This window comes from Clytia hemisphaerica, unplaced genomic scaffold (genome assembly GCF_902728285.1).
Source record: "Clytia hemisphaerica strain Z4C2 unplaced genomic scaffold, Clytia hemisphaerica genome assembly, whole genome shotgun sequence".
Taxonomy (NCBI): Eukaryota; Metazoa; Cnidaria; class Hydrozoa; order Leptothecata; family Clytiidae; genus Clytia; species Clytia hemisphaerica.
The window spans coordinates 124504-148685 of record NW_027103599.1 but is presented as its reverse complement, the minus strand read 5'-3'; the positions used below and the strand labels follow the sequence as shown (position 1 = coordinate 148685).

Genomic DNA, 24182 nt, shown 5'->3' with positions numbered 1-24182 from the left:
AATCAAGCAAAATTTTAACGATCTCCGTTTCCAATGCTAATCCAAAGAATACCAGTCAAGAATTTTGATTTCGCTTGATTTGCTTGTGTGTTGTTATGACCATTCCGCTCTCGCAATGAATGATTCATTTTCACGGTACCGAGCTTCCACTAAAAAGAAAATACGAAAAAACCATGTGAGATTAATATCATAAAACCATGTGAGATTAATATCATAAAACCCTGTGACGGAGAGCATCTTTAAGACCGCGATTGCAAAATTAAAATATGCAAATTGAGGCAGCAACTTTGCAGAGATTATAGAAAACTGGTTACTTAAAAAAAAAAAATAGTTCGAAAAGGCTAAGGATAATTAAAATAAGGAAAACACAGTTTTCGGATAAGGTGAACTGCCAGACTTTGGAGACAGTAGTTAAACGTTAAGAAAGAAAATCTCCTTCTTAATCTTAGAATCTTTTTTGGATGACTATAAAACATAGCATACCAAATATGGCAAACTCCGCTCTCAAACTTGCATTCTCAAAAATCGTACTACACGTTTTTTTTTATATAAGGAACACATTTATAAGGAACTCGAGGCTGAAAATGGTTCAAAAAATAAGGAATTGTTAAGGAACTGCTCAGGCTGAGAATAAGTGGATTTGAAAATAATGTACCTTATTGGGACTAATTTGACCAAATTTCGATCTTTCAAGGGGCAAAAAGTTCAAAATTTCCTATGTAGTAAGGAACTCGATAAGGAACTTTGAGACTGAAATTCTCTGCAAAAATAAGGAACTCCAGGCTCAGAGCAAAGTTAAGGTTCCTTATAAAAAAAAAACGTGTATTACTTCGAGAGGAAAATATGGACAAATTATTTGAAAAGAAAAAATAGGAGGTAGTGATCAGCAATACTTCCCATACACGACAAAAGATAGAAAGCAGACTTCAAACATGTTTTAATAATTAGCGAATTAAAATTTGCGCAGCGAGTGCACATTGAGAAGACTTTCCTCTTTTTGTAAAAAGAACACCTGCTTGGACATCCAACCTTTGATCCTACCTTAACACATTCCACACTTTCCGGATGCATAGAAGGACACCTCCTTGATATTATTTTGAGCATACGAATCCAAAGTCGATGGTAACTGTTACATAAGATTCTAAGGAGCCTATTTTCTTCTGTAATAATCTGAGAATAAAGTCATCCTGTTCCTGCCTACTTACAGTTTAATTTGCTTTATTTAAACATTTTAATCATTCCGGCTATAGATTTGTAACTTTTAGCGATACGAGAGGTTCAACGAGCTTAACGGCTCTCACTTAGCTGTCGTACATTTAATTTTAGTGCCATAGATGTATTCTCTTTTAAAGTTATGTAATCTAAAAATAGATAAAAACCTAAATTAGGTCGAAGGTGAAAAGCAACTGCACTGAGGCCCTCTTACCAAAAAATTGACTCATATGCACCTAAGCCTATAGGATATTTGAGATCTCTTATGTGAAAGTTAGCAGCTTTGAAAATTTGAGCGTGAGAAAAAACAATGATTCAGTTTTTGAATGGCAGAAAAGATCTTTAAATGCTCGAGCTTAGATGCGGATAGGTGAGGTGCAGTGACAAAATCTATCTAAGTCTCAAATTATAAGAATTTCGGCCTTCCTAATAGCGAAAATATACATGGGTAGATATCAAATGTTAGAACCATTGAGTTTAAAGCCTAAAGAGCTAGAGTAGAATCTCTAACCTTTCCCAGACTAGAAAAAATGAAGCCACTTATTTCCCATCTAGAACGCGTCTAGAACGCACCGCAATCATGACGACGGATTGTATCTAGAGGTTCCTTTGTTTTTTAGAACTGCATTTTTTAAAATCTAGCGATAGATTTTACTTTCAATCCGGCATTTGTGTAAAAACCAAACGCAGGCGTTCTGGATGGGAAATAAGTGGCTTCATTTCCCATCCAGGAGTCTCGAGTCTAGCCCTTCGGGCTTGAAAGTCAAATGTTAGAACCCTCCTCCTATAGAAAGATGGGTATTGCATAAAAGCTTAACATGCTTATTTACAGAGCAACTTAGAAAGTGGAAGTAAAAACGAATACACGTCTTTTTATAAGAACAAATTATATAAGAACATAAGGCTTCAGTGACAAAAATATTAAGAACAAGTTACTCTTAGGTGCCCCCCCCCGCTTGTTAATTTTTCGAAAATTTTCCAACCCCCCGGACCTTATTAGGACCCCCCCCCGTTTATTAATTTTCAAGGATATTTACAGTTAGTAAGAAGAAGTCGCCTTATTTTGCTCCAAAAGCCTGTTTTAGCCTATATTTACCTTATTTTGGGTTTTTTTCAGAAGTACAATCTCCAACCCCCCCAGCAATTAGGTCACCCCCGTTTATTAAAATTTCGGAAATTTTCCCCCCCCCCCCCCCCGTTTAATAGAACCCCCCCCCCGTTTATTGGCACCTACGAGTAAGAAGATTATAACTATTATAGACTCTAAAACACCCGATTTCTTAGGACAATGGACAAAAATATTCACAGAATGGTGAAAATAAGAACATGTTAAGAATTTTTTAGGTTTAAAACTCAAACTTAAGAACACCCTAATTTTTTGAATACTTTTATAAAAGAACGTGCAGTCTGAAAGTTGTTTTCAAAACACTTTATTTAAAAGAACGTCTTATCATGATGTTGGCATGGGCGGGATTAAAACCAAAACCATCGATATTTGAATACATTCTTTGTAAGGTAGATGTTTTTGAAGTAAGGAAAACCAAGGGTGTTACTGTATGGTCGATCCTCATGATAAGATCATGAAAAAATATATGCTTGGCGCTAAAAAGGTGGACCTACCTGACCATATTGATCAGATAAGAGTCCCACAAGAAAAATAATAAGCCAATGGTTCTTACTCGTTGCAAAAAATTACCCTGAAATTTCGTTATAGGAAAAATGCTAAACTTTTGGAAAACCTTAAAAAGATACTGAACCTGCAAGTAATAGAATTCAAAATTCCCATTGTTACGTATATCCCAAGACCTCAAAGCTCTAAAAAAATCACAAACTGAAAATTTTAAAAATCACACGCCGACAGAAAATTTCTGTGCAGTAATGTTGGTTTTCACACGCGTGTAATTTATTGATTTTTTTCCCCTGTGAGAAGCAGTGGATTTTAAATCACTATTGACAAAAGACTGCTTGCACACTTTTTTAATAAGAATGGTGTTTTTTTTCAATTCATCATGAATGTTCTTAACTTTTTTATAACAGTAATACATACCTCAAGCAAAAACTTTTAGTATTGCTGGGTAATAATTGACAAATCAATGGTAGAATGCGCTAAAAATGGCATTCTTAGGTTCAGTTTCCAGATTCCATGATGATTACCATATTCTTAATTTTTTGGCCAATTTTATCATAAATATTCTTATAAAGTATATTGTTATAAAAAAGCGTGTATTTATCTCTTTCATTCATCTCAATTACACTCATTTTTATAAGCGATTTAATAAGAACACGATACTGAAAATTGGCCAAAACCTAAGAACAAATTTTAAGAACACTCTGAGCCTCAAATTTCGGAAAATACTGGTTATTCTAAACCTAAGTATTTCAAGTTGTTAAGTAAATAAACTAACCTAAGAACATTGTAAGAACAAGTCTCAAAATTTGAAAAAATTAAAAGCAGCCCGCCAGCTTGAGCCAAAATTGAGCCAAAATTTACTGGTTCTTTTAAAAAAAGCGTGTATTTTCCACTTGGATTGTTTTCCAAATACCGACTCTCTCACACAGTATCATTTTATGTTTTGCCCTGTTTTAGAGAATATTTGTGGAATAAAAGTGGACATCTTTAGTGGACATCTTTAATAGTAGCCTGTACCAAACACTTCTTTTTTGACGTAGCTGAGAGTAATAGGGTTTGTAACATTAACTTCACTCCTGGATGGGAAATGAAGCCAATTTTGACCCATCCTAAACACGTGACCCGTGTGCTTTAACACACAATTCTTAAGTTGGAGATTCCTCTTCAGCACATTCGGGGCTTCAAACTCAATGGTTTGTAATATCGAGAATGGTTTCGTACGTACCAAGGTTTTCAAAAGAACTTGCGATGGTGCTTTGCTCAATAGTTTTCATTAGTTCGAAAACCTAAAGCTCTTCATGGTCGTATCACACATTTAACTTTACGAGTAAAGATAGCCTAAAGTTCCAATAGCAGGATTAGATGTAAGGGTTTTTCACCGTCTGTGTGATTTTTTTGCTCTTTAGAAAACTCAAAACTGGTTTGTTGAAACGATGGAACGAATAACGTGTGTTTTTTACGACGGAGACGGTAAGTGTATATTTTGTCTCCAACGTTTACAACGTAGAACAACGGTATATTCGCAATTCTACAGTCCCCGATTTCTCGGGTCAAAACTGCGGGTTATTTAGACTGGAGTCGTTTGTAATGCGTGTAATACAGTAGTATAGGCGTTATTCTAAATCGCTTTAGTCACTCTGCCGTCCTCAAAAGTGCAAATACATAAACTTACTAATAAGGAAGGAAGGAAGGAAAGAACAAAAATTAAGTTATAGGATAATATAAAAGGTAGATTTGATTTCATTTGAAAACAAGATTTTCAGGTGATTTTCTTCGTTTTCCTCCATTACACTGTTTGAATTGAAAAATTTAATCAAATTATTTTCCTTAAAGTATAAATAAAAACAAACAACCAAAAGTCTGAAATATTAAAGATGCGTGAAAATAGAAACTAGCTAGTTTTTTGGAACGAAGGAAAAGAAAGATCAAAGTGTTCGCGAACAGAGCTTGTGAATGAAATTTATGGGCGAAATTTTTTTTAATGAAAAAAGAGAAAACTGAAGTAATAAGGAATAATAATGGAGAATGCTTTCGTCTACTATACGAATCTGATCTCATCTTTTCTCATTGCTGTTATCGGCATCCCTGGCAATCTGTCCATACTGTATTTCTTTTTAATCAAATGTTGGAAAAGGATAAATTCTTATCACCTATTTATCATCTACTTGGCGTTCAGTGACCTAGCAGTATGTATTACGAGATCTGTACTAATCACCGTTTCGTCTTATGCTGCCGAGTCGCAAACCGCAACCTTCCTTTGCGAAAACACGTGGTTTCTTTCGACCAATATTTCAGTGACCTCTATCTGGATATTATGCTGGTTATCAATTGACCGCTTTCGAAAAACAACCAAACCTCTGACTAAGCAGTTCCCTAGATTGGCGATACACCTCGCATGCATAACACCCATGTTTATTGGCTATTGGTTGAACCACCCGTTCGGGCGTTCAATGGCGTGGCACCCTTCAGAGAAAGTTTGTAAACTAGTAGAGAAAGTCCCACTAAACATCTCTATAACTGTATTCTCCCTTCATTTAATTCTAGTATGTATACTACCAATAAGTATTAACATTTTTACAAACTATGGAATCACTAAATATCTAAATTCTCAATCAGGCAATATTGCACAGATTCAAGAAAACAAAATATTCGAGCGAAACAAAAAGGCAGCATTAACCTTAAGATCGTTGACCATCATAGCATCAATCACTGTTTTCATACCCAATATCTTTATTACTATACTGTACGGCGTTTACTCAATGTCAGCAAATTACGATGCTATCCCGACAGAGTATTTTAGCGCCTTCAGCAACTTGATGTTTTTCAATAGCATCGTTAACGCCTTTGTTTATTGGTTTAGTGTGAAAGAGTTTCGTGTTTTTATGCGGACAACGTTATTTGTCTTGATTCCGACCGTCATAATTGTTGATGTAACTTAGCTTACTTCAGTTCGTAAATCCACGCAAAAGTTCGGATAGTGCTGCGGTACAACCACTTTGAAATAAGACGAAACTAACCTGGCCCGAGCTCGAGTTATACGGAACTTTTCATTTAATTGTTGCACCAACTTTTGGATTGTTATCTTAAGTACGATAGTTTTATTGGTTACGCTTTGAGGGGTGCAGCAAGAAAAAAGAACATGGAACAGTTTTCCATCCCTTCGACCCTACACACAGGATTGGGTCATTTAAAAAGGATGAGACAAAAGTGACAATTTAAAATAATAACCCTTTCTAACTTTTTATAAATCATTACACGCTTTTTTATAAGAACACTTGAAGTTCAAAAACATACCGACGTCAGTACGATCAGGACAAGATTTGACGTCAAATCGCATTAGAGCTGACAGTTAGTTGGTCTTAAAGCGGTTGTATTTCTTTGTGTGTTTTAGTCAGAGAGTTGTTGTAATACATTTTTTTGCTCAGAATTTCATGCTCTTTCAGATGGTACCAATCTTTTTCGTTTATTTTGACTTTTGAAAATCAGGTATTTCTCTACCCCTTATTTTCCCTTGCAGTTTTGCCTATGGCGTCACTATTTTAGTCATAAAAGGTTTTCCCGGGCCTAATCCGCGTCCTCCCTCTCAAAAATATCTTGTAATATACTGTTTTTTTGAATAGACTAACAATGGCTAGGTCGGATAAAAGATGTCACGGAACCCAAGGCTTGGCCCCCTACTATTATGTGGTATAAATTATGGATTGTTTTACAAATACAGTTAAAAGGGGTGAAAAAAATTAGGTTCAAATATGCATTTTGTCATAAGATATTGCGCTTTCTTTACTTTTTCGCTCTTTTCCCGGAAATGCGTTTCAGGGGGTTTGCAACCGCTTTAGAAGATATTTCTCAGGATTGGAAAAAGCTAGCCTTGTGAAATTTTCAGAGAAGGTTTCTTTCACCATTTGGCAGAAAATTAATGAAAAATCTTTATAAAAAAATGTTTCACTCCTTCTGAACTTCAAAAGGTACAAATTTCAGTTTCCAGACCTCCTGGAAAAAATTATTTTTCATTAGTTTTTTTCGTTTTCTTATGTGCCAAAAATTTTAGTTGAAATGATCTAGAACTCTAGAAAAGCCTGTCGAAAGAAAAGTATAGTACGTTACTCCCTGGCCAATATTACCCCCATCTTTGCTATTTTTAGAATTTTTTTTTACTTTTCAAATTTCTAATAGTTGTGATGGAAAGTTTCATCCATATATCTTTAATATTTCAAAAGTTATGAACAAAAATATAAAAAATTGACTTTACCCGGGGGCAATAGCGTTGCGAGCTGACGAGGGGGGGTGCCGCCCAACTTTCGACCCTTGAACCCTTACCGGGACTAAAAAGGAAAAAACAAAGGAAAATTTTATAAATTTTACGACCCTTATTGGGACAAATTTGACCAATTTTGACCAAATTTCAATCTTTCCGGGGGTAAAAAGTTGAAATTTTCCTATTTCTCCGACCCTTAGTGGGACTGAAATTAGATTTTCTGATTTCTCCGACCTTAAGCGGTACTTTGGAAATCCAAAAAAGATACCCCTAAAGGCGGCACATACCGTACCCTCCATTTGGCTAAGTACCCCCTCGCCCGGGTCTAAAACCATGCAACGGTTAAAAATATCCAGTCTAGCTCAATAAGAATCGATTCTTTCTCTAATTCGAACAAATTAGACTTCCCGCTCGATTTCGAATTAGCGAGAGTCAACTTATCGAACTGAATCTTTTATATTTTCAAGCGCGTCGAATAAGCTTGCAAGACTTAAATATCATATATTATAATATTATTCTCTTGTTATACAACATCCATCCCGTCATTTTGCGAACGTTGTCGCCACCTGGGGTATGCCCCTGTCGACGAAGGTTCATAATAATATTCATAACATTACAGTCAAATTTGAAAAAGATTTTCATTTAATAAATGTACATGAATTAAAGTTTCATGCGTCTGCACTTGTTCAAATGTATTTGAAAGAAAACTATTTTCAAATTTTTACTTGGCTCATGGTATCTTGTTTATCATCGAGCACTATTCAGTTTGATTTCATTGCAATGATTTAACATTAGAAGAGTCTGACATTGTTGAAAGCTTACAAATTGTGTCAATTGTGATGTCTTAACTTAACATTCACCCAGATTGCATTAAAAAATCTAATTAACGTCAAAAAGGCATAACATCCAGTTATGATATCGAAGCTGCGTTGGAGGCTCCTGTCGACGAAGTTCCACAAAAATATTCACAATACTCAATACTGTTGTTTATAATCACATTATTGTTCAGTCAGCTTTATTGAAAACCGAATAAAAGGCGCGAGCGTCTGACGTGACACCAAAAACACCACTAAAAAGAGCAAAACAGATGATCAGGCTATTGGTTACTACTTCAGTATTACTCATAACATTCCACCTGATTTTGATGCTAAATAAACAAGGATAGAGCAAAACCAGGATCGTTCCTGTGGTGTTTCCAACAAAAGACATCAGTAAGCTGAAATGAGGTACGGCCGCAGCGATGGTTATAAACAGCATGACGATACATAAGCGGAAAAGGAGATTCGGTGTCAGGTATTTGACATATTTGGTTTCGGTATCTAAAACTTTGTCGAACCCTCTCGGCAACAGAATCTGGTTCTCCAGAATATCGAAGACAGCAAACATTGGTACGGTGTAGAATGATAAGGAAAGTATAATGGCGGATATGTTGATCAGATAACCAAATAAGTTATACGGTAAGTTCAAAGTCATTATCTGTTCTGTATGGAAAGTGAAAGCCAGGAAAACAATAATTCCAATCACGCATTTGAAGATGGTCACTACTGTATAGGAGAAATCCATTAGCAGGTCGAACGATTCTGGTTCACGCATGCACCGTTCGATAGATGGTAAATAGGCCTGGGACGAGTATGTTACCATGACAATACCGAATGATATAGGAGTGATGTTAGGATTGAAACTTGGCATTATCTCACTATCCCAGCTCGGATGATTCATCAGACTGTATCCCAAAACGAACAGGCTAATCACAGTCGCGATGCAAACAGAAACAATACACGTCCAAGTAACTTGGTGCATTTTACGGACCAGAATGGTCGGTATAATGATCAAGGATAAGAGAAAGATCCACGTTGATTCACTCATACCTGATTTTGGAAATGTGTGAGCAATGACTGTCCCTGGCATGATCAACAACAAAACACAATGTGAAAACTGTTCAATGCAGTTAATTATGTGAACCATCAGACGTCCAAAACGCGGGCTGAACTCCTCGCCAATGTCCGCGTAACTATCGCGGACGCGAACACGCTGCCCGTCGGCGGTTTCCTCATACAGGAGGTTGATCAACATTTTACCGGTGTAGTTACCCAGAATCCCCACAACGATGGTGATTAAGATGCCCCAGTATCCTCCAAGCCGGATGACAAATGGCATTGCTAGTATACCAGTGCCGAGATTAGCATTAATCAAGTTGAATATAGATTGGATGAGATTGGTTTTGCCATCATCCGTATCATCCACTATCCGACACTTCTTGGCAAGCGATTTAGCTCCGGTCTTCAACCAGATGGTCGCATTGTTTAGTGATTTGCTATTAAAGAAGGTTGCAGACTCTGGTGATGATGGTGGTTTGTGGTCACTGGAGGTTGAGATTGTATCAGATGGACCAGAGATACTTGGAGCTTCATAATCCTCCTCTTGATCATTGATGAGAATCTTATGTGGTTGCATTTTGCCGATATCGTTCTTAAGAATTGAGAACTACTTAAGCAAATTCGTATATCAACCTTTATTGTAGATTTAATTGACTGGTGAATACCTTTTCTTATACTGTACCACTCCTCGTTAAAAATCAATGTTTCTCTCTTGGTCAAACTGAACGTAGAAATACGCCCTCCACTCAAACAAATGGAAGTTTTCATCCAAAAGAAATCCACAGCCAGTTTTCAAGTCAAAACAATTAGCAATTGTAATATGATCTTGAACATAAAAATTAGGTATGAAACAATATTAATCTTTGCAAAAGTCAAAGTCTATCAAATTTCCCAAGTCAGTGTAGCTCATCCACGTCCAGTGCTGTTTGTCAATAAAGTTCTGATATGGTGAAATTTGCATGAATGATAAATTAAAATATTTTAATCTCTGGTGACTCCAGTTGTGGAAAATAAGCTCCTTTCAGTGATAGCATTGACATATAGTTTGTCAGCCGAGGCCAGTTCTTGGAATCTTTTCTTTCGATAACCTCTCTGCTCTTTGGTGACCTCCTGGTCAAAATGTCTAGTCCTTGAATTATTATAGTAAAGAGTTATACTGAATCAATGTCTCCAGCTTTATTCTTTTTTCTTTGACTATTTAACGCCCTGAAGAATTTAAATACATCTATATAAAAGAACAGAAATGAAATTTTATTGGAAAGGTGTGAAAAAAAGAATGAAGGAAGGAAAAAAGAATACATAATGTGATCAATTTGATATATACGAACATTCCATCAACAACAAAAAAAAGACAAAAAGATATTGATGGAAAAAGAGGAGAAAACATTCTTTTACAAAAAAGAAATTGTGAAAGGAAAGAAAATATTTTTATGTTGTTAGATTCAAATTGATATTTAATAACTGCAGGTGGTGACTGAAAAGTTAGGTTCTCTCTCTGTAAAATTTCACCCCTTCATTCCCCTAAAGTCCTTTTCCCTCTTTAGGGTGAGAAAGAAAAAAACTTTAACCTTTCGTTTTGATAAAATGTAAAATGAAAAGGAAAACCTGATGAAATCACATTTAAAAAATTATTACCGCAATTAATATCTTTTCTTTTTGCTTTTATAATATAATATTGTTTATCTTAAGGGAATATCAAGATTTGAAAAGGGTTACTGAAACAGGATGTTAAAGCCACAAGTTCCCAGTTTGAAATCATATTTCAAAATATCAGGGGTCCTCCTTTTATGTAGAAATCACTCTCTTTATAACGCGATAAAGTATATTAAAAAGCTTTGACTTGCTGTGATGACTATGAAGCTTTCCCATCTTCAAAACGGTAATTTTGTCGATGATCTTGAATGGTTTTGCTTGAAGCCACAGAAGTTTTCTTGGTCTGGTAGATAGGACTCATAGATATCTCATAAAAAAACACTAGATAGAGCTACTCTGTATTTCCCAAGCAACGGCATGTGAAGCAAAATAATGTTCCATCTTTGCTAAAAGTAGGTCATAGTAGGTCACAGTTCGGTACCGGCAATTTGTTTAACCAAGCAAAAAAAACTGAATGTCGCGAAGTGACGAGGAGAAAGATAGTCTTGATCGATCAAATTGCCGGCACCGAGCTATGAACTACACGCTTTTTTTTTTATAAGAATACACTTTATAAGAATGTCCATGATGAAAATGGCCTAAAAATTAAGAATATGCTAGGAATATCACCATCATGCAATTTTGCTATTCAAGCAAAGAATGTCATTTTTAGAGCATTTTAAATTATAAATTGCCAATTACCCCCAAGTAATAAGAATGCTGTAAGAATATTTTAGGATGGTTTTCCCAAAAAAGTTAAGAATATCCATGATGAAATGGATTTACACCATTCTTATAAAAAAAAAAGCGTGTACTTTTGAAATATGGCGGATTATTTTGATTCAAATAGGGACGGAGTAGTTTCATCTAGTGTTTTATATAAAACACTACACTACACACTAGTGTTTTATATAAGATATCTGTGATAGGACTGTGAAAATGCTGTTTCAGAATGGCACTTTAAGTTTAAAATAAAGGTGATTTTCTTCCCCTGATAAATAACAAAAGGGGACTGGGTTCGAGTTTAACATAATAATGTCCAATATCTTTGATGAGACGTCATACGATAACCTCGGAAATCGTTTATTGTCAATCAACCTTGAATAATTCTTAGTTCCCTTATCTAAGTCAAGAGAAAACAAATTCGAAAAAAAGGTTGAAAAACACCTCAAGAAAATAGGGTAATCAAAGGTCCTTTAATATCACTAGGCTCAAAATGGTACAATCCTTTTTCACAAGAGGGCAAAACTAAAAGTGAAGTGTTTGACCTCTGACACGTTTGTCTTACTACAGTTTCAGGTTGGGGGAATAATATATTGGTGTTATGATATACGTTTTTTATAAGAACAAACTATATAAAAACATAAGGCTTTGAGGCTTTGATGGCCGAAATGTTAAGAACAAGCTAAGAAAATTTAAGACTTTGCGGACTTTAAAACAGCCGGTTTCTTAGAAAAATGGGCAAAAATGCTAAAAAAATGGTGAAAATAAGAACATGTTAAGAACATTTTTAGGCTTAAAACTCAAAAAGTTAAGAACATCCGAAGGATTCAAAAGATTTTTATGTTCTTATAAAACACGTGTATGCTTTCGCATCAGACTTTAGCTTATATCACTGGAGTGCTGAACTCAGACGCTGAACATTTACACGTCAAAAAAAATTCCTGAAGGAAGAAATTGCACAGAAAAACTCAACGTTTATCCCAGGAAATTTTGAAGATCCTTATCCAAACATTCCTGAAAAAGGCCTTTTGAGGGAAATAGTGTCAGACTTGTTAATGTAAACAAAATGTCCGAAAAGGACAGACCTCGAATCAGCTTAAAACAAAAACCAAATCAATCGTCGAGAAAATAGCTTGCTCTTAGGCTACGTCATATCTTAACCTCCGTTTTGAGCGTAAAACTCCTACTCTCTAAGAGTAAGGCCTAAAAGCATGTAGCTGTATATTGTGTAGACTGCCTGCTCATAACTCAGAAGTTCCAAATAACAGAGAAAAATTGATCAAAAAATGAAAGATTTTGATAGATCGAAATGAAACTTAAAATTTTATATGAATATAACAAACACTGTAAGAGGTCCAAGCTATTTCGATCTTTATTAATACAAAATTAGAAAACAGTAATTTGAAATGTTAAAAAATCAAATAGAAACCGGTATGATAGAAGCCTTCAAGATGTTTTGTTTTTCACAATCAAATCTGACCCAAAAGATTCATTACGTTCTTTAACTGTTTATATAGTTTTAATTAAAAAAGCCCGAAACCTTAATTGGCCTCCTAGTTACCAGACTACTAATTAATCAATCAATCAAGTAACAATCCAATACTGGATCGAGTCAGAAAGTGAAAATGAAGAAGTTAAAAGAATCTCTTAGAGATTAATAGCAAATTAAAGCCAATTCGCACTAAGTGTGCACTAATATTTGTTTTGCTTAACCTTTCCAGCGCGCAACTTTTTAAATTTTCACGCTGTCAGCGCGCAACATTTTTTAAGAAAATAGACATGTTCAGTTATTTGATCATAACTCAAGAACTAGGAATCTTTAGAAAAAAAGTAAGGTATCCCTGAAAAGCTAATTAAATTCTACAACTTTTAGACCAAGTACCAATCCAAATAAATTATTCCAACAAAAATGGTAGCATCACGTAAACCACAGTTTTTTTTCACGTTTTGCGGTAATGTCACTTTTTTTGCATTTTTCACTTCTAGAGCAAAAAAAAGTGGGGGGAAGTTAATTAAAAAATCTGTCTTTGGCTATTTATCAATCTATACATCATTTTGAAGTAATATACCAAAAATCAGCATCCAGAAAAATCTGTATGTGTCACACCAGCCTCCCAAATATCGGTCACTTTTGCCAAAAATCACGATTTTCGGCTAAAAAAATCCAATATATACAATTTTGAAGTATTTTGATGATAATGTGTTTCCAGAAGCAGCTACAACATCAAAAATGGTGTAAAAGTATTCCCCAACTATCTAAACAACACTTTCAGTCAGTATTCTTAGCTCCTGAAGCTTTTGAAGGGTATCGGCTACCGTGAAACTAGATGGCATAGTCGGCGACAGTTGCAAAGTTTCCAAAAACCGTAAGCATTTTGAGGCAAACTCATTGCTATCAAATCTGGTCTCTTTTGCCCATAAGGAATGCTAAATGTCATCATAATAATTCCATGTGGCTGTTATGTGGTTCCTGCCATCATTTTGATCCATATAAGCTGTAATCAGGACATCGTTATGAGCCAAGAATTTCGGGGATCGATCGACCGTTGCTGGTGGAGCGGAAGAAGTAGTGCAATTCAACATAAATCCAGGCTTTTCAAATTCTTTGGTGCTCCTTTGAAATAAATGAGGTGTAGAAAACACTTTTGCATTGAATTTGTCCACTTTCCATGCTCCAACCTGAATAAAAAGTAAAAAGTACTGTAAGTTTGGGTCGACACCGATGGTTTGTCGAGAAAAGTGGTCAAAATGACAAATAAAAGGAATTTTTATGCTAAAAACAAAACACAAAATATAAGATATACTTACTGGATGTTTTGCCATTATAAAAACAATGTTTCCATGAAGAAAAGTGGCCTAAACCAGTCAAAAATCCAAGAACTTTAGCAGTAAGTTTGAAAAACCCATTTCTTGGTCGCCATCTTGATTCAGTGTTTTTCTCTACCTTTTCTCCGAAATCTGCTGCCTCACCACGTGATCAAAACATTACATCACCATATATCAAAAGAAAGCTTAGAACCTCTACTTTCCGTTTCTCTTTACTTCTACGGCTAGCAAAGAAGCCAATGGGAGAAATATAGCTTAGAAGATCACTATGTCAAAAAAACGTATATACTCGTCCGCCGGAACGTATGCTCGACGACTATACTCGTCCGCCGGGCTGAAAAGGTTAACATTTTTTAAAGTACCTCGGAACCAAAAATTAAGTTTATAGCACCAAAGGATAAAAAGTTCATTTTTTCTTCATCATATTTTAAATTTTTCTGAGTCATACTTCTCAGAAATTGTAGTGCTCCTAATTATCTTTTCAAAGGTGTTTGATATGTGAGGATTGAAGCGTTCGTTGAAAATGGCAAGCAAAAACAAAGATTAGTGAACACTTAAAGTGAATGGACTTAAAATTCTTACCATTCAAGCCACCCGGAGCCAAAAAGCAATATTTTCAATCTTTTTTCAGCCATTCTGTGAAATATTCATTCATCCTATCACGTGTTTCTTTATTACCGATGCCCACGGTAGCGAGAATTTTCTTCGGTTTCAAAGCCGAGACAAATGATTTCAGTTCTTCGAAACTACTATGCTCGCTGTATGGAACTCCATAAATTGTGACGTCAGGTCTTATGATTGGTTCGATTTTATCCAAAGATGTTAGCTTTCCGGAGAAAGTCCATCCCGTTGGTTTGAAAGCTAATATTCGTTGCCATTTTCTGGTTTGCTGATGTTCTACCAAGTGTTCATGTAAAAGCTGATGAAAAAATAAAGCAAAAAAATGTAGATAGGTTAAAAACCAAAGAAAATATCTATTACCGCGCGTTTGTTGCGAGGAAGCAATTTCAGGAAATATGTAATTGAAGACAGCTATATATTAAACTTTTTTTGATGGTCCGAGTTTTCAAAGTGGATTATCGGCCCGGATTAGATAAATTTTTATTAAATCTCAAATAGCGCTGATAAGAGCGGGGCCGCTATTTGTTCGAAAAAATAGGCTTTGATGTGCTTTGATGTGGATTAAATCCTGCTTAAGTAGGGAAAATTCTATTCCTGCTCGGAGAGAGGCTTAGCCTGAAATGTTATTTCTAACGAAAAATATGTTTTCCAAACATTCGAAAAGTGACGTCAGGATTATAATCTTCGAAAGTACAGGCAAAAGTTAAAGTTATTTAGTGGAATTTACTAATCATAATTTGACTCGATTAGCGCAAATCAGGAAATAAAATATCATCGACTTTAGAACAACTTGGCCCAAAAGAACTGAAATAACGACAATCTTTGACTTCAAAAAGGATTGTTGAAGGTCTAAAATATGTAATAGTTATCGGACAGTTGCGAGTACAATATGAGAAATATTTTACGAGTTCCGAGAAAATCCGGAACGAGTGAAATATTTCCATATTGTACGAGCAAATGTCTGATAACTAGTTTATCGGTGACCCAAAAAATGCACTTTCTGTGTTGGAGGACACTTTTGTAGCAAAGTGACGTTAGATTGCTTCTACCGCTACAATGCAACAACATCTTTTCGTCAAGTTATATTTTTACATGTAAAATACAAGATATATTGGACTCTTTTTAACCAATCAGATTGCAGATATTTTTTGGATCGCCGATAACAAATATTATCAACTCATTACATCTTCTGAGATAATACTTCAATGCAACCTACCTTGATTGAAAGCTTATTCATTGCCAGCACATGAACATTAGCCTCGTCATAATCTAAGGTCAATCGTTGATTAAGGCTAGTGTCATTCAAACACTTCAGAATCTTCATCTTATGTGGCGTAACGGCAACTTTGAAATCAAATTCGTTTGCAATGGCTTGAAGGACTTTCTCTTTTCCAATACTGTATGTACCACAAACGATTAACGTTTTAGGATTTTCCTTTAAATAACGACGCGCCGTTTTGACAACAAACTCAATGACGTCATTTTGAGGTGGAAACGAGTATTCGGGTTTACAGTATGTGGTATCCAGGTACAAGCAATCTATGGGTCGGCTTTTGATAAGTGGAATTTCGGTCATTTGAAGGTTAGCACGGAAGTCACCAACATGTAATATTCGTTTGGATGGAGATGGAAGTTCCATAAGGAACATTACTGCACCAGGACAACTGAAAAAAAGAAGAAAAGTAGTATTTCTGATTAATATTGAGTTGAAAGCAAGGCTCCTAACTTATTCCTCCTAACTTTTCCACATTATTCTCGCAAATATCATAATAAACTACGATGGTGATAAAAAGGTTCGTTAATAAAATACACGATTTTTTAATAGAATGGTGTTTTTTCATCATGGATATTCTTAACATAAGGATTCAAATTTAACTTAAATTTAATATGAAATATTTAGCTGGAGCAAAAAAATGGCATTTATGTGAAACTTTTGAGGCTTAATTGGGATAATTGGCAAATTACAATTAGAAATGTCATGAAATGGCATTCTTACGTTCAATTGCCAAATTCCATGATGGCGATATTCTAAATTTTTTGGCTAATTCCATCATGAATATTCTTATTGAGTATATTCTCATAAAAAAACATTTATCAAACATTAGGAGACATTGATACTTTTACAATAAACAAGATTTAAAAGCGCCATTGGACCATTCCATTTAATATCCATACAGGGCCAGAAGAACATTTTCCAGGGGGTAATAGGAAAAGAATTTCAAAGGGGTGTAAGGAGTGTTTTTTTTCATTTTTCCAGGGGTTATTCAAATAATTTTAGATAGATAGATATGAGCCCTCCGAATGCATTCGGAATGGGTCCTACCCACAAAGGAGTGGGAATCAAGGCACTGACAGACACTGCTTGACAGACGCGAGCTGCCAAGCCATGTATGTAGGTATACCATGACACTCGAACGACACTGGAAGAGCGATGCTCACGCGAGGCCGAACCTTATGAGTGCCACGGCACGTCACAATGTCTGTCTAATCTACCCCCACTTTTGTATTAGAGTAATGGTACCCAATTCCCCTCACATGGCATGGTTTGACCCGGGTGAAGGTACATTCACTTGCCAAGTGAATCGTAGAGACACGGTGGGTATCGATCTCGGGCCTCCCAGGCGGGAGTCAAGGATGATAACCACTATACCACTACGCCAAAAATGTTTAGGAAGTAAAAGACTTATTAAGGTTCGTTCATCGTCACGTTTAAGGTACGAAAAGGATTTTTTAAAGGGTTTCTCTGCACATTTTGCCATTTCCAAGGGTATCCACGCAAATTTCTTTTTTGACTTGAAAAGTTTCGTTATCTGTCCTCCCCCGGTATGGATTTTTAATGGAACAGCCAATTGTCCAAAGATGAACTGGTATGTAGCCGGTTATTATTTTACTAATTCTTGTAACAGTCCTTCAATAAACTAGCCACTTTATTGGACCATTCCATTTTATACCCATACAAGGGTTGGACGAACATTTAGAGGAGATAATCTGAGAAGAATTCCCAGGAGATCTAGACAAGTGTTTTTTTCATTTTTCGAGGGGGTTCAAAGTTATTAATTTTTTCTTGGATTTAATTCGGCGATTGGCAAATTGGCAATCTTGTAAAATTTGGTAGGGATTTTTGGCGAATTGGGAATTAGGAGACACAAAATGAATGAAAGTTACTATAAAATATACTAAAAAGGTTTGTCAAAATTCGCAAAACTCGCGAAATTTAATTCCCAACAAAATTGATTTACTTAAGGTAGTTCGTCCACTTTCACCAATAAGGCATAAAAGGAATATTTCCAAGGGCTTTCTTAACAAATTTCGCCATTTTTCAAGAAATTTGTTTTGAAATAAGAAGGTATGGAACAGGCCGTTTGTACCATGGTAGTAAAAGTATTCTTACTGGTTAGCATCGAAGAGGGTGATTTTGACACCTTCCACTTCAACTGTCTTGTTCATGGGTAAAACATGAATACATGCAGATGATACTCTTAGTTGACTCGTCACCAGGCTTGCTGTGATCTGATGATAAAAAAAAGCAAAAATATAAACGAGTAAAACGACTTTATATGCCTCTTCGACAAATTACAGTTGACAGTCTTTTTCATTCGAACTCGAAGGGGTAATTTAATTTGTTCGAATTATATAGGGATTCGAATTATAGAAAGTGTTTTACTCAGGTTTTTCATTGAAGAGGAATGATAATTAATTTGAATTATAATTGGATAGAGTTGGAAAGAGTCAATTGTATTAGATTCTGGCAGGGAATGGCATGGATAATTCATTAATGGTGTGAATCTAAGTCTCAGATTGACTACCAACCGCTATCAACTTGATCAACCTGGAACCATTAATGATTCTGTCATATGAACCAAAAAAATATCGGTAGAGAATAGTTGCATTCTCTTTAAAACTAACGAAAAAAACCCCAATGGTACTCTATACCTTAGTCTAGAAACTTAAGGAGAGTTCAGCTCTTTATTTTGTATTTCGATGATCGGATCTCTAACATCCAGTGTAACTAGCTCTGGTTAATCTGGACGGAATGTCTGATAATCCATCGGACCTAGAGAATTATTAAAGGGGGCGAAAAGGTACCTGTGAACAGTATAATTTCCCTTTGAATGATTTCTTCAGTCCACCGTAATGATCAGAATGAAAATGTGTCAGGAAATAACACGTGCATCCTTTGATGTCACCATAACGAAATGCATCCACTGTGAAATTCGTCCCTAAGATTAAGAAAAAAAGATATTATGTTAAGTGGTGAATCAAAAAAGAACTCTAAATAAAGTTTGCATTTATCGACCCAGTGATATTCATATTGGAAGTTTATCGTGGTTTGGATCACGAGATTTACGTTTGGCTACGTTTCGAGAGATTCTTCTCCCATCATCGGGCAATGTGGAGGATGTTTTCTCCACTATTTGTACTAATAGACCTTCAAAAAAGAACTGGTTGTAAAACCAATGGAACAGGTAAGGTAATTTTACTATGCTTTTCTTATTAGAAAAATATTACAAGCCGTATATGTATAAAAGTTGCGAAGCGATCCAGAGCCACCTCGATTCGCAAGTTGCAAGCAAAACATTTCGTTCCAAATAATAGGAAAATTTCATATTTTCAAAAAAACGGAATAACTAAAAATGTTTAAAAGGAAAAAAACTTTCAAAACAAGAAGCAATTTCATATTATACTTAAGTTCAACAGATTGCAAGGATGGAAAAATGTCTTGTATATTTGGAAAAAAAGTTTTTTATCTGAAAGAATGCCCTAAGGGAAAAAACTCCACTCTCAGAAGCCATTTTCCATTTCAAAAGCATTCTGAAAAGTTATAAAACATTTTATAAGGCCACAATCACAAATAACTAGTGTTCGCGCTGTCCAACTGAATGATAATATTGTTCTTAATTTTCTGAACACTGCAATACAGTAGCTATTTATTCAAAATTTTCGTTGGATTTGATTTCTGCCCAACACATAGTTTGAAAATCCAATTTTTCTGACGTTTTATCTGCCGACCAAACGATTAATTAATTTTTTAACCTAAAAACGACGCAAACCAGCGCAAAAACCAGTTATTAGTGATGGTGGCCTATTTTCAGAAAATATATCAAAAAGGTAAAAAAAAAAATTTCATACTGTAGGATATTTCCTTATTTTCAATTAGTACGTAAAAAAATTGCAATTGCAATCAACAAAAGTTTTTCACATTTTAAACGTGGAAGACAATATTATATATAGTTGACGACAAAGGTTTTCCATGTTTTAGATGCATATCAAAAAAAATATTCTAAGCTCAGGCGATAATTAAAAAAGTGTAGTTTTACCGGAAACCGGTCCAGTGACAAAACTTTTTTTCTGACCCGGTCGCAAAAATATATACTTAAATGCGATAAACCTTTGTGGAGATTAAATTTTGCGGATTTCACGGATTTGGGTGTCATCCCCAAAAATACGCAAAATTAAATCCCATTGAAAATTTGAGTAGGCCTTATCAGAAAAATTTTTCTAAACAAAACTCAAAAAATGTTAAATAAATACTTTTTGAATGTTTACTGGCATCAAAGAAGTGCTAATAATACGCATTCAAACGACCAATGTGATTTGACAGTACAGGCAAAAAAATTGTAAGAATATTGTCACACAATAGTGCCATCCACGAAATTAAGTCCCAGCGAAATGTTTCAATTTTGGGGATTGGCCCAACCGCGAAATTTAATGTTTATCACATTAAAGTACTATAAATATGAACCATCATAAAGAAAATCAAGTTGACCGTTCAAGCTATCAAACGTCGTTTTCTTACGGTAGATATTCTTACCAGTTGTAATTAAAAGTTTGTGCATTAGTACTTGATACACAGAGATTACTTCATACTGTTTGTGTACATAAAAGTTATCTTTTAAGTTCTATTTCAATGATCTTAAGTTATCAAAAATAGCAAAACAAATTTTTTCCAGCAAGCTGCATGTTCTCATGACAAAAGTTTTCCAAATTTTGAACGCGGATGCAAATGAAAAGTTCATGGCTCGCTACAAAAGTTTTCCATATTTTAAACCCATTCCGAAGCGAAGATAATTTCATATTTCACGACACGTTTTCCACATTATAATCAAAACGGAAGATAATTTCGAAGTTCAATGAAAGTTTTTAATTAAGTTATGTAAGGTGATTTCCAATTGTTTACATCCATATTCAATGTCTTTACGATTAGCTTACTTTTTCAGAGGTTGACATAACATTATTATTCATCAGGCCGTCTGGGCTGCTGGTGCTGGCTGTGGTTGTCAGCTTCAAAAGTTGGAAATAAGCCGCTACCGTATATAATTTCCCCCTCAAAGAGGTTTCAATTACCAGTTAAGTGTCATTGTTGTAGAAGAAGCACCAAGTAAAATTCAATCTATAGTTATTTTTGCTCCAGGTTCAAAATTTTCCAAACAACAAAAAATGATTCAAGGCAAGGAACTCCAGATGCCAGACTTTTTAAAGCTGCAAGTGTTTCATTTTCAGGCACAACATGGTCAGATTTCTCCAAAGATATTCAGTCACAAGCCCTGTTACAATTCATTAACATGTACAGGCAAAATGCAAGTTATTTTGTTGTTAAAATTGGCAAACATGTCCTGTTTTTTCAAGATAAGAAAATGCATCTCTCGTTCCAAACCAACAGAATTGAAACAAAACATCAAATCCAGGGAGGGATAATAAGAAAACTTTATCATCCACCATTTCTTGTGACAATCAGACAAAAAACATGATCCAATTCGACTCTTGAAGCATGAAAATCGAAGAAAAATAACCGAGGAGCAGTATTTGTTGTCCATTTGTTGCCGCCATCTTAATGTGGAAAAGGATAATGTTTTGTTGTTTGGAATTGATTAACTAACAGTTAGGTAGGGTCAGGGTTGCTAGTAACGGCTTGTCACTGTGCCGGGTGCATACTCGGCACCTTGGGCCCCGCAGGGTTGCTAGTAACGGCTCGAATTTCAGTCAGGTTATAAGTCGATGTCGGAATGAGCAGTAGACAACCTTCTTTTGAGACCTTGTAATTATCCTCTCCCTCTTAATGTTTTGACAGCTAGAAACCAGTATGGTCTAATCATCAATACCCTTCCGAACCGGGCGACGTTCCCCGATCTGCAAGGAGAATAAAGCACCGCAGGGATGTTTTCTCGCGACGTGTCTTCAAAAATAACGTTGTCCGTCTCAAAAAAAGGCACTCTACTGTTCTCTCGCTCGGAGCTCGATTGAATACGAGCCATGTAGTCATACACGGAATTTCAAACTCGAATACGTCAAATTTAATGTAATGGAGATAATTTTCTCTATCATTTCCGGGAATATCCCTCATGTTTTATCCCCTTAACATTCATTGTCGCGCGACTCGGAGATACTAAACGTTTTTCCCATCTCCTGCCTTATATAGATGGTTGAAAGAATGGAAAGTTAAAGGTACGCACACACGATAGCAAAACTGCTTCGCTCATGTACATTCGCTTCGCAATAAGAACGCGAAGATGAAAATTGGCCAAAACAAATCAAGAACAATCTGAGCCTCAGATTTCGAAATTACTAAGAAAGTACTGATGATCTTAACAGATTTTAAACCCATTTTTAAGAACATTGTAAGAACATGGGCAAATGAACCTCATAGCAAGAAAGTGGATGTAGAGGTGTAGAGTGAAGAGTAAGATTTTTTGACTTTGGGTCATGTGTTTTTTGCAAGTGTTATAGTTTATCCTTCTTAGAGGAGACAAAAATTTACCAGGAATCTTTTTATAGAACGGGCATTCTTTGGGAGCATTTTTTGGTTTCCTTTCAGTGTTACTAGTTTTAGAAGCCTTCACACGAGGAGTATCTGTATTTTGTTTCTGGAAAATCTTTCTGGCTGGCGTTTGAGGTTTTTTTTTTCCACCAAAAAAGTCATTGATTGAAGTTTGCTTTTTAGCAGATTTTGGCGATTGGTTGTTTGACAACAGTGATGGTTCTTTAGGAGTCTGAGGTACTGGTCTCTTTGTTGGTTCTGCTATTATAATTTCTTGTTCTGAGCAAGACGACTCGTCATCTGTTTTGACTGGAATGTTTGGTACGTGTTGGTGGCGACGAAAATGTTCAACGTTTGATAATGAGCAACTTGAATCACCAGAACAATAACCTATGAAAATGAAAATTACAGTATACGCCAGATTTCCAATTTCAATTCATTACAACATTGTTGAAAAAGCATTGATTACAGTAATAGCAAATATTGAAAAAAAAAATCATAATTAGTAGAACTAAGAACCAAATCATTTACATTTCAAGCCAATTTTATAAAGAGCAAGATAAAATAACACTGACAATATCTTGATATCATTCAATATGTTTTCTTATATGAAGTTTATCAATAGAAAGGGTCTTGAGCTGATCAGAAATTACCACTCTTGTAGTTTCAAACAGGCTCCTTATACCTTTCTATTACTGTTAAAGTTAGAGTTTTCAAAATTAAAATTTCAATTCAAAATTTTCTTCAAGAGCGAAAACCCAAATCTATAGAGGGTATCTTTTGAATTAATTGGAAGAGCAAGATAAAAACGATATCTCAATATCGTCTCAATATCGTCTTAATATCTTGTTTTCTGATGGGTTCATCAATAGGGTCTGGAGCTGATCAGGAATTGTCACTTTTGTAGTTTTTTTAGCAGGCTCCTTATACCTTTCACATAGATTAAAATTAAAATTTGATTCAAAAATAAAAATATGAATGAAATTAATAAATTTCTACCTTCTTCGAAATTTGGATTTCGATCTAAACATTCATTGATATGAAATTGAGGAGATACACCATGCAAAAACAATAAATTGATATTACAAACAGGACATAAGGTAGTTTTCTGTGATCCAGTATTGTTCAGATTTCTTGGTTTGAAGAACACTTGGTCAGCTTTGTTATAAGAAGATGAGAAAAATGCTTTTGTTGATGAATAATCTACTTCGTTTTTCATCTTAGTTTTCTGAGGAGATGCAGATGCTGATTTTGAGGAGCTTTCACCATTGTTTGAAACCCCATTGCTAGATTTAGCGGAATCCTCACTTTTGCTTTTCAAAGCTGAACTAGGATGTTGGGATGCCAGCTGTATCTCTTTCTTTGACATTGGAAATTTTTGACTTTTATCTTTAAATTTGACTGATATAGATGTTGAACAATCTTTGGCCGCCCTAAGTTTGGAATGTTTAACAATTCCCCTTGACGTTCTTATGGGAGTGTCACTACCTTTTTTCTTCCTTTTCAATGGTTGAATTTCCTCATCTGAATCGTCCATTATTATAAAATTTTAAGATAAACAAAAATAAGTTAAAGTTCTGAAGCTTTGTTTTGCTCTGCACGTAGTTTGGCACAAAAGCAACCTTTGAATGAATTTGAACGGACGTCTAT

At 35.3% G+C, this 24182-nt stretch overlaps 3 protein-coding genes and 1 long non-coding RNA gene across 4 annotated transcripts in view; all 4 read right to left on the bottom strand.

Annotated features, from left to right (window-relative positions):
• The window catches only part of LOC136802001 (uncharacterized), a 253117-nt gene that overhangs the window by 104540 nt on the left and 124395 nt on the right, over positions 1 to 24182 (bottom strand). The window lies entirely within an intron of this gene.
• Positions 57 to 24161, bottom strand: LOC136801991 (uncharacterized). Its single transcript, XM_067058689.1, has 7 exons — positions 23532 to 24161; positions 22533 to 22922; positions 18863 to 18996; positions 18168 to 18286; positions 15993 to 16440; positions 14738 to 15074; positions 57 to 149 (listed from the first exon to the last, which is right to left on the bottom strand). The coding sequence occupies exons 1-6, from the start codon at positions 24067 to 24069 to the stop codon at positions 14772 to 14774; spliced, it is 1932 nt and encodes a 643-aa protein (XP_066914790.1). The 5' UTR covers positions 24070 to 24161; the 3' UTR covers positions 57 to 149; positions 14738 to 14771.
• Positions 8074 to 10195, bottom strand: LOC136801990 (vesicular inhibitory amino acid transporter-like). Its single transcript, XM_067058688.1, has one exon. The coding sequence runs from the start codon at positions 9549 to 9551 to the stop codon at positions 8103 to 8105; it is 1449 nt and encodes a 482-aa protein (XP_066914789.1). The 5' UTR covers positions 9552 to 10195; the 3' UTR covers positions 8074 to 8102.
• On the bottom strand, positions 13248 to 14201 carry LOC136801989 (uncharacterized). The gene is made up of 2 exons (XR_010845938.1): positions 14138 to 14201; positions 13248 to 14008 (listed from the first exon to the last, which is right to left on the bottom strand). It is a non-coding gene; the product is annotated as an uncharacterized lncRNA (long non-coding RNA).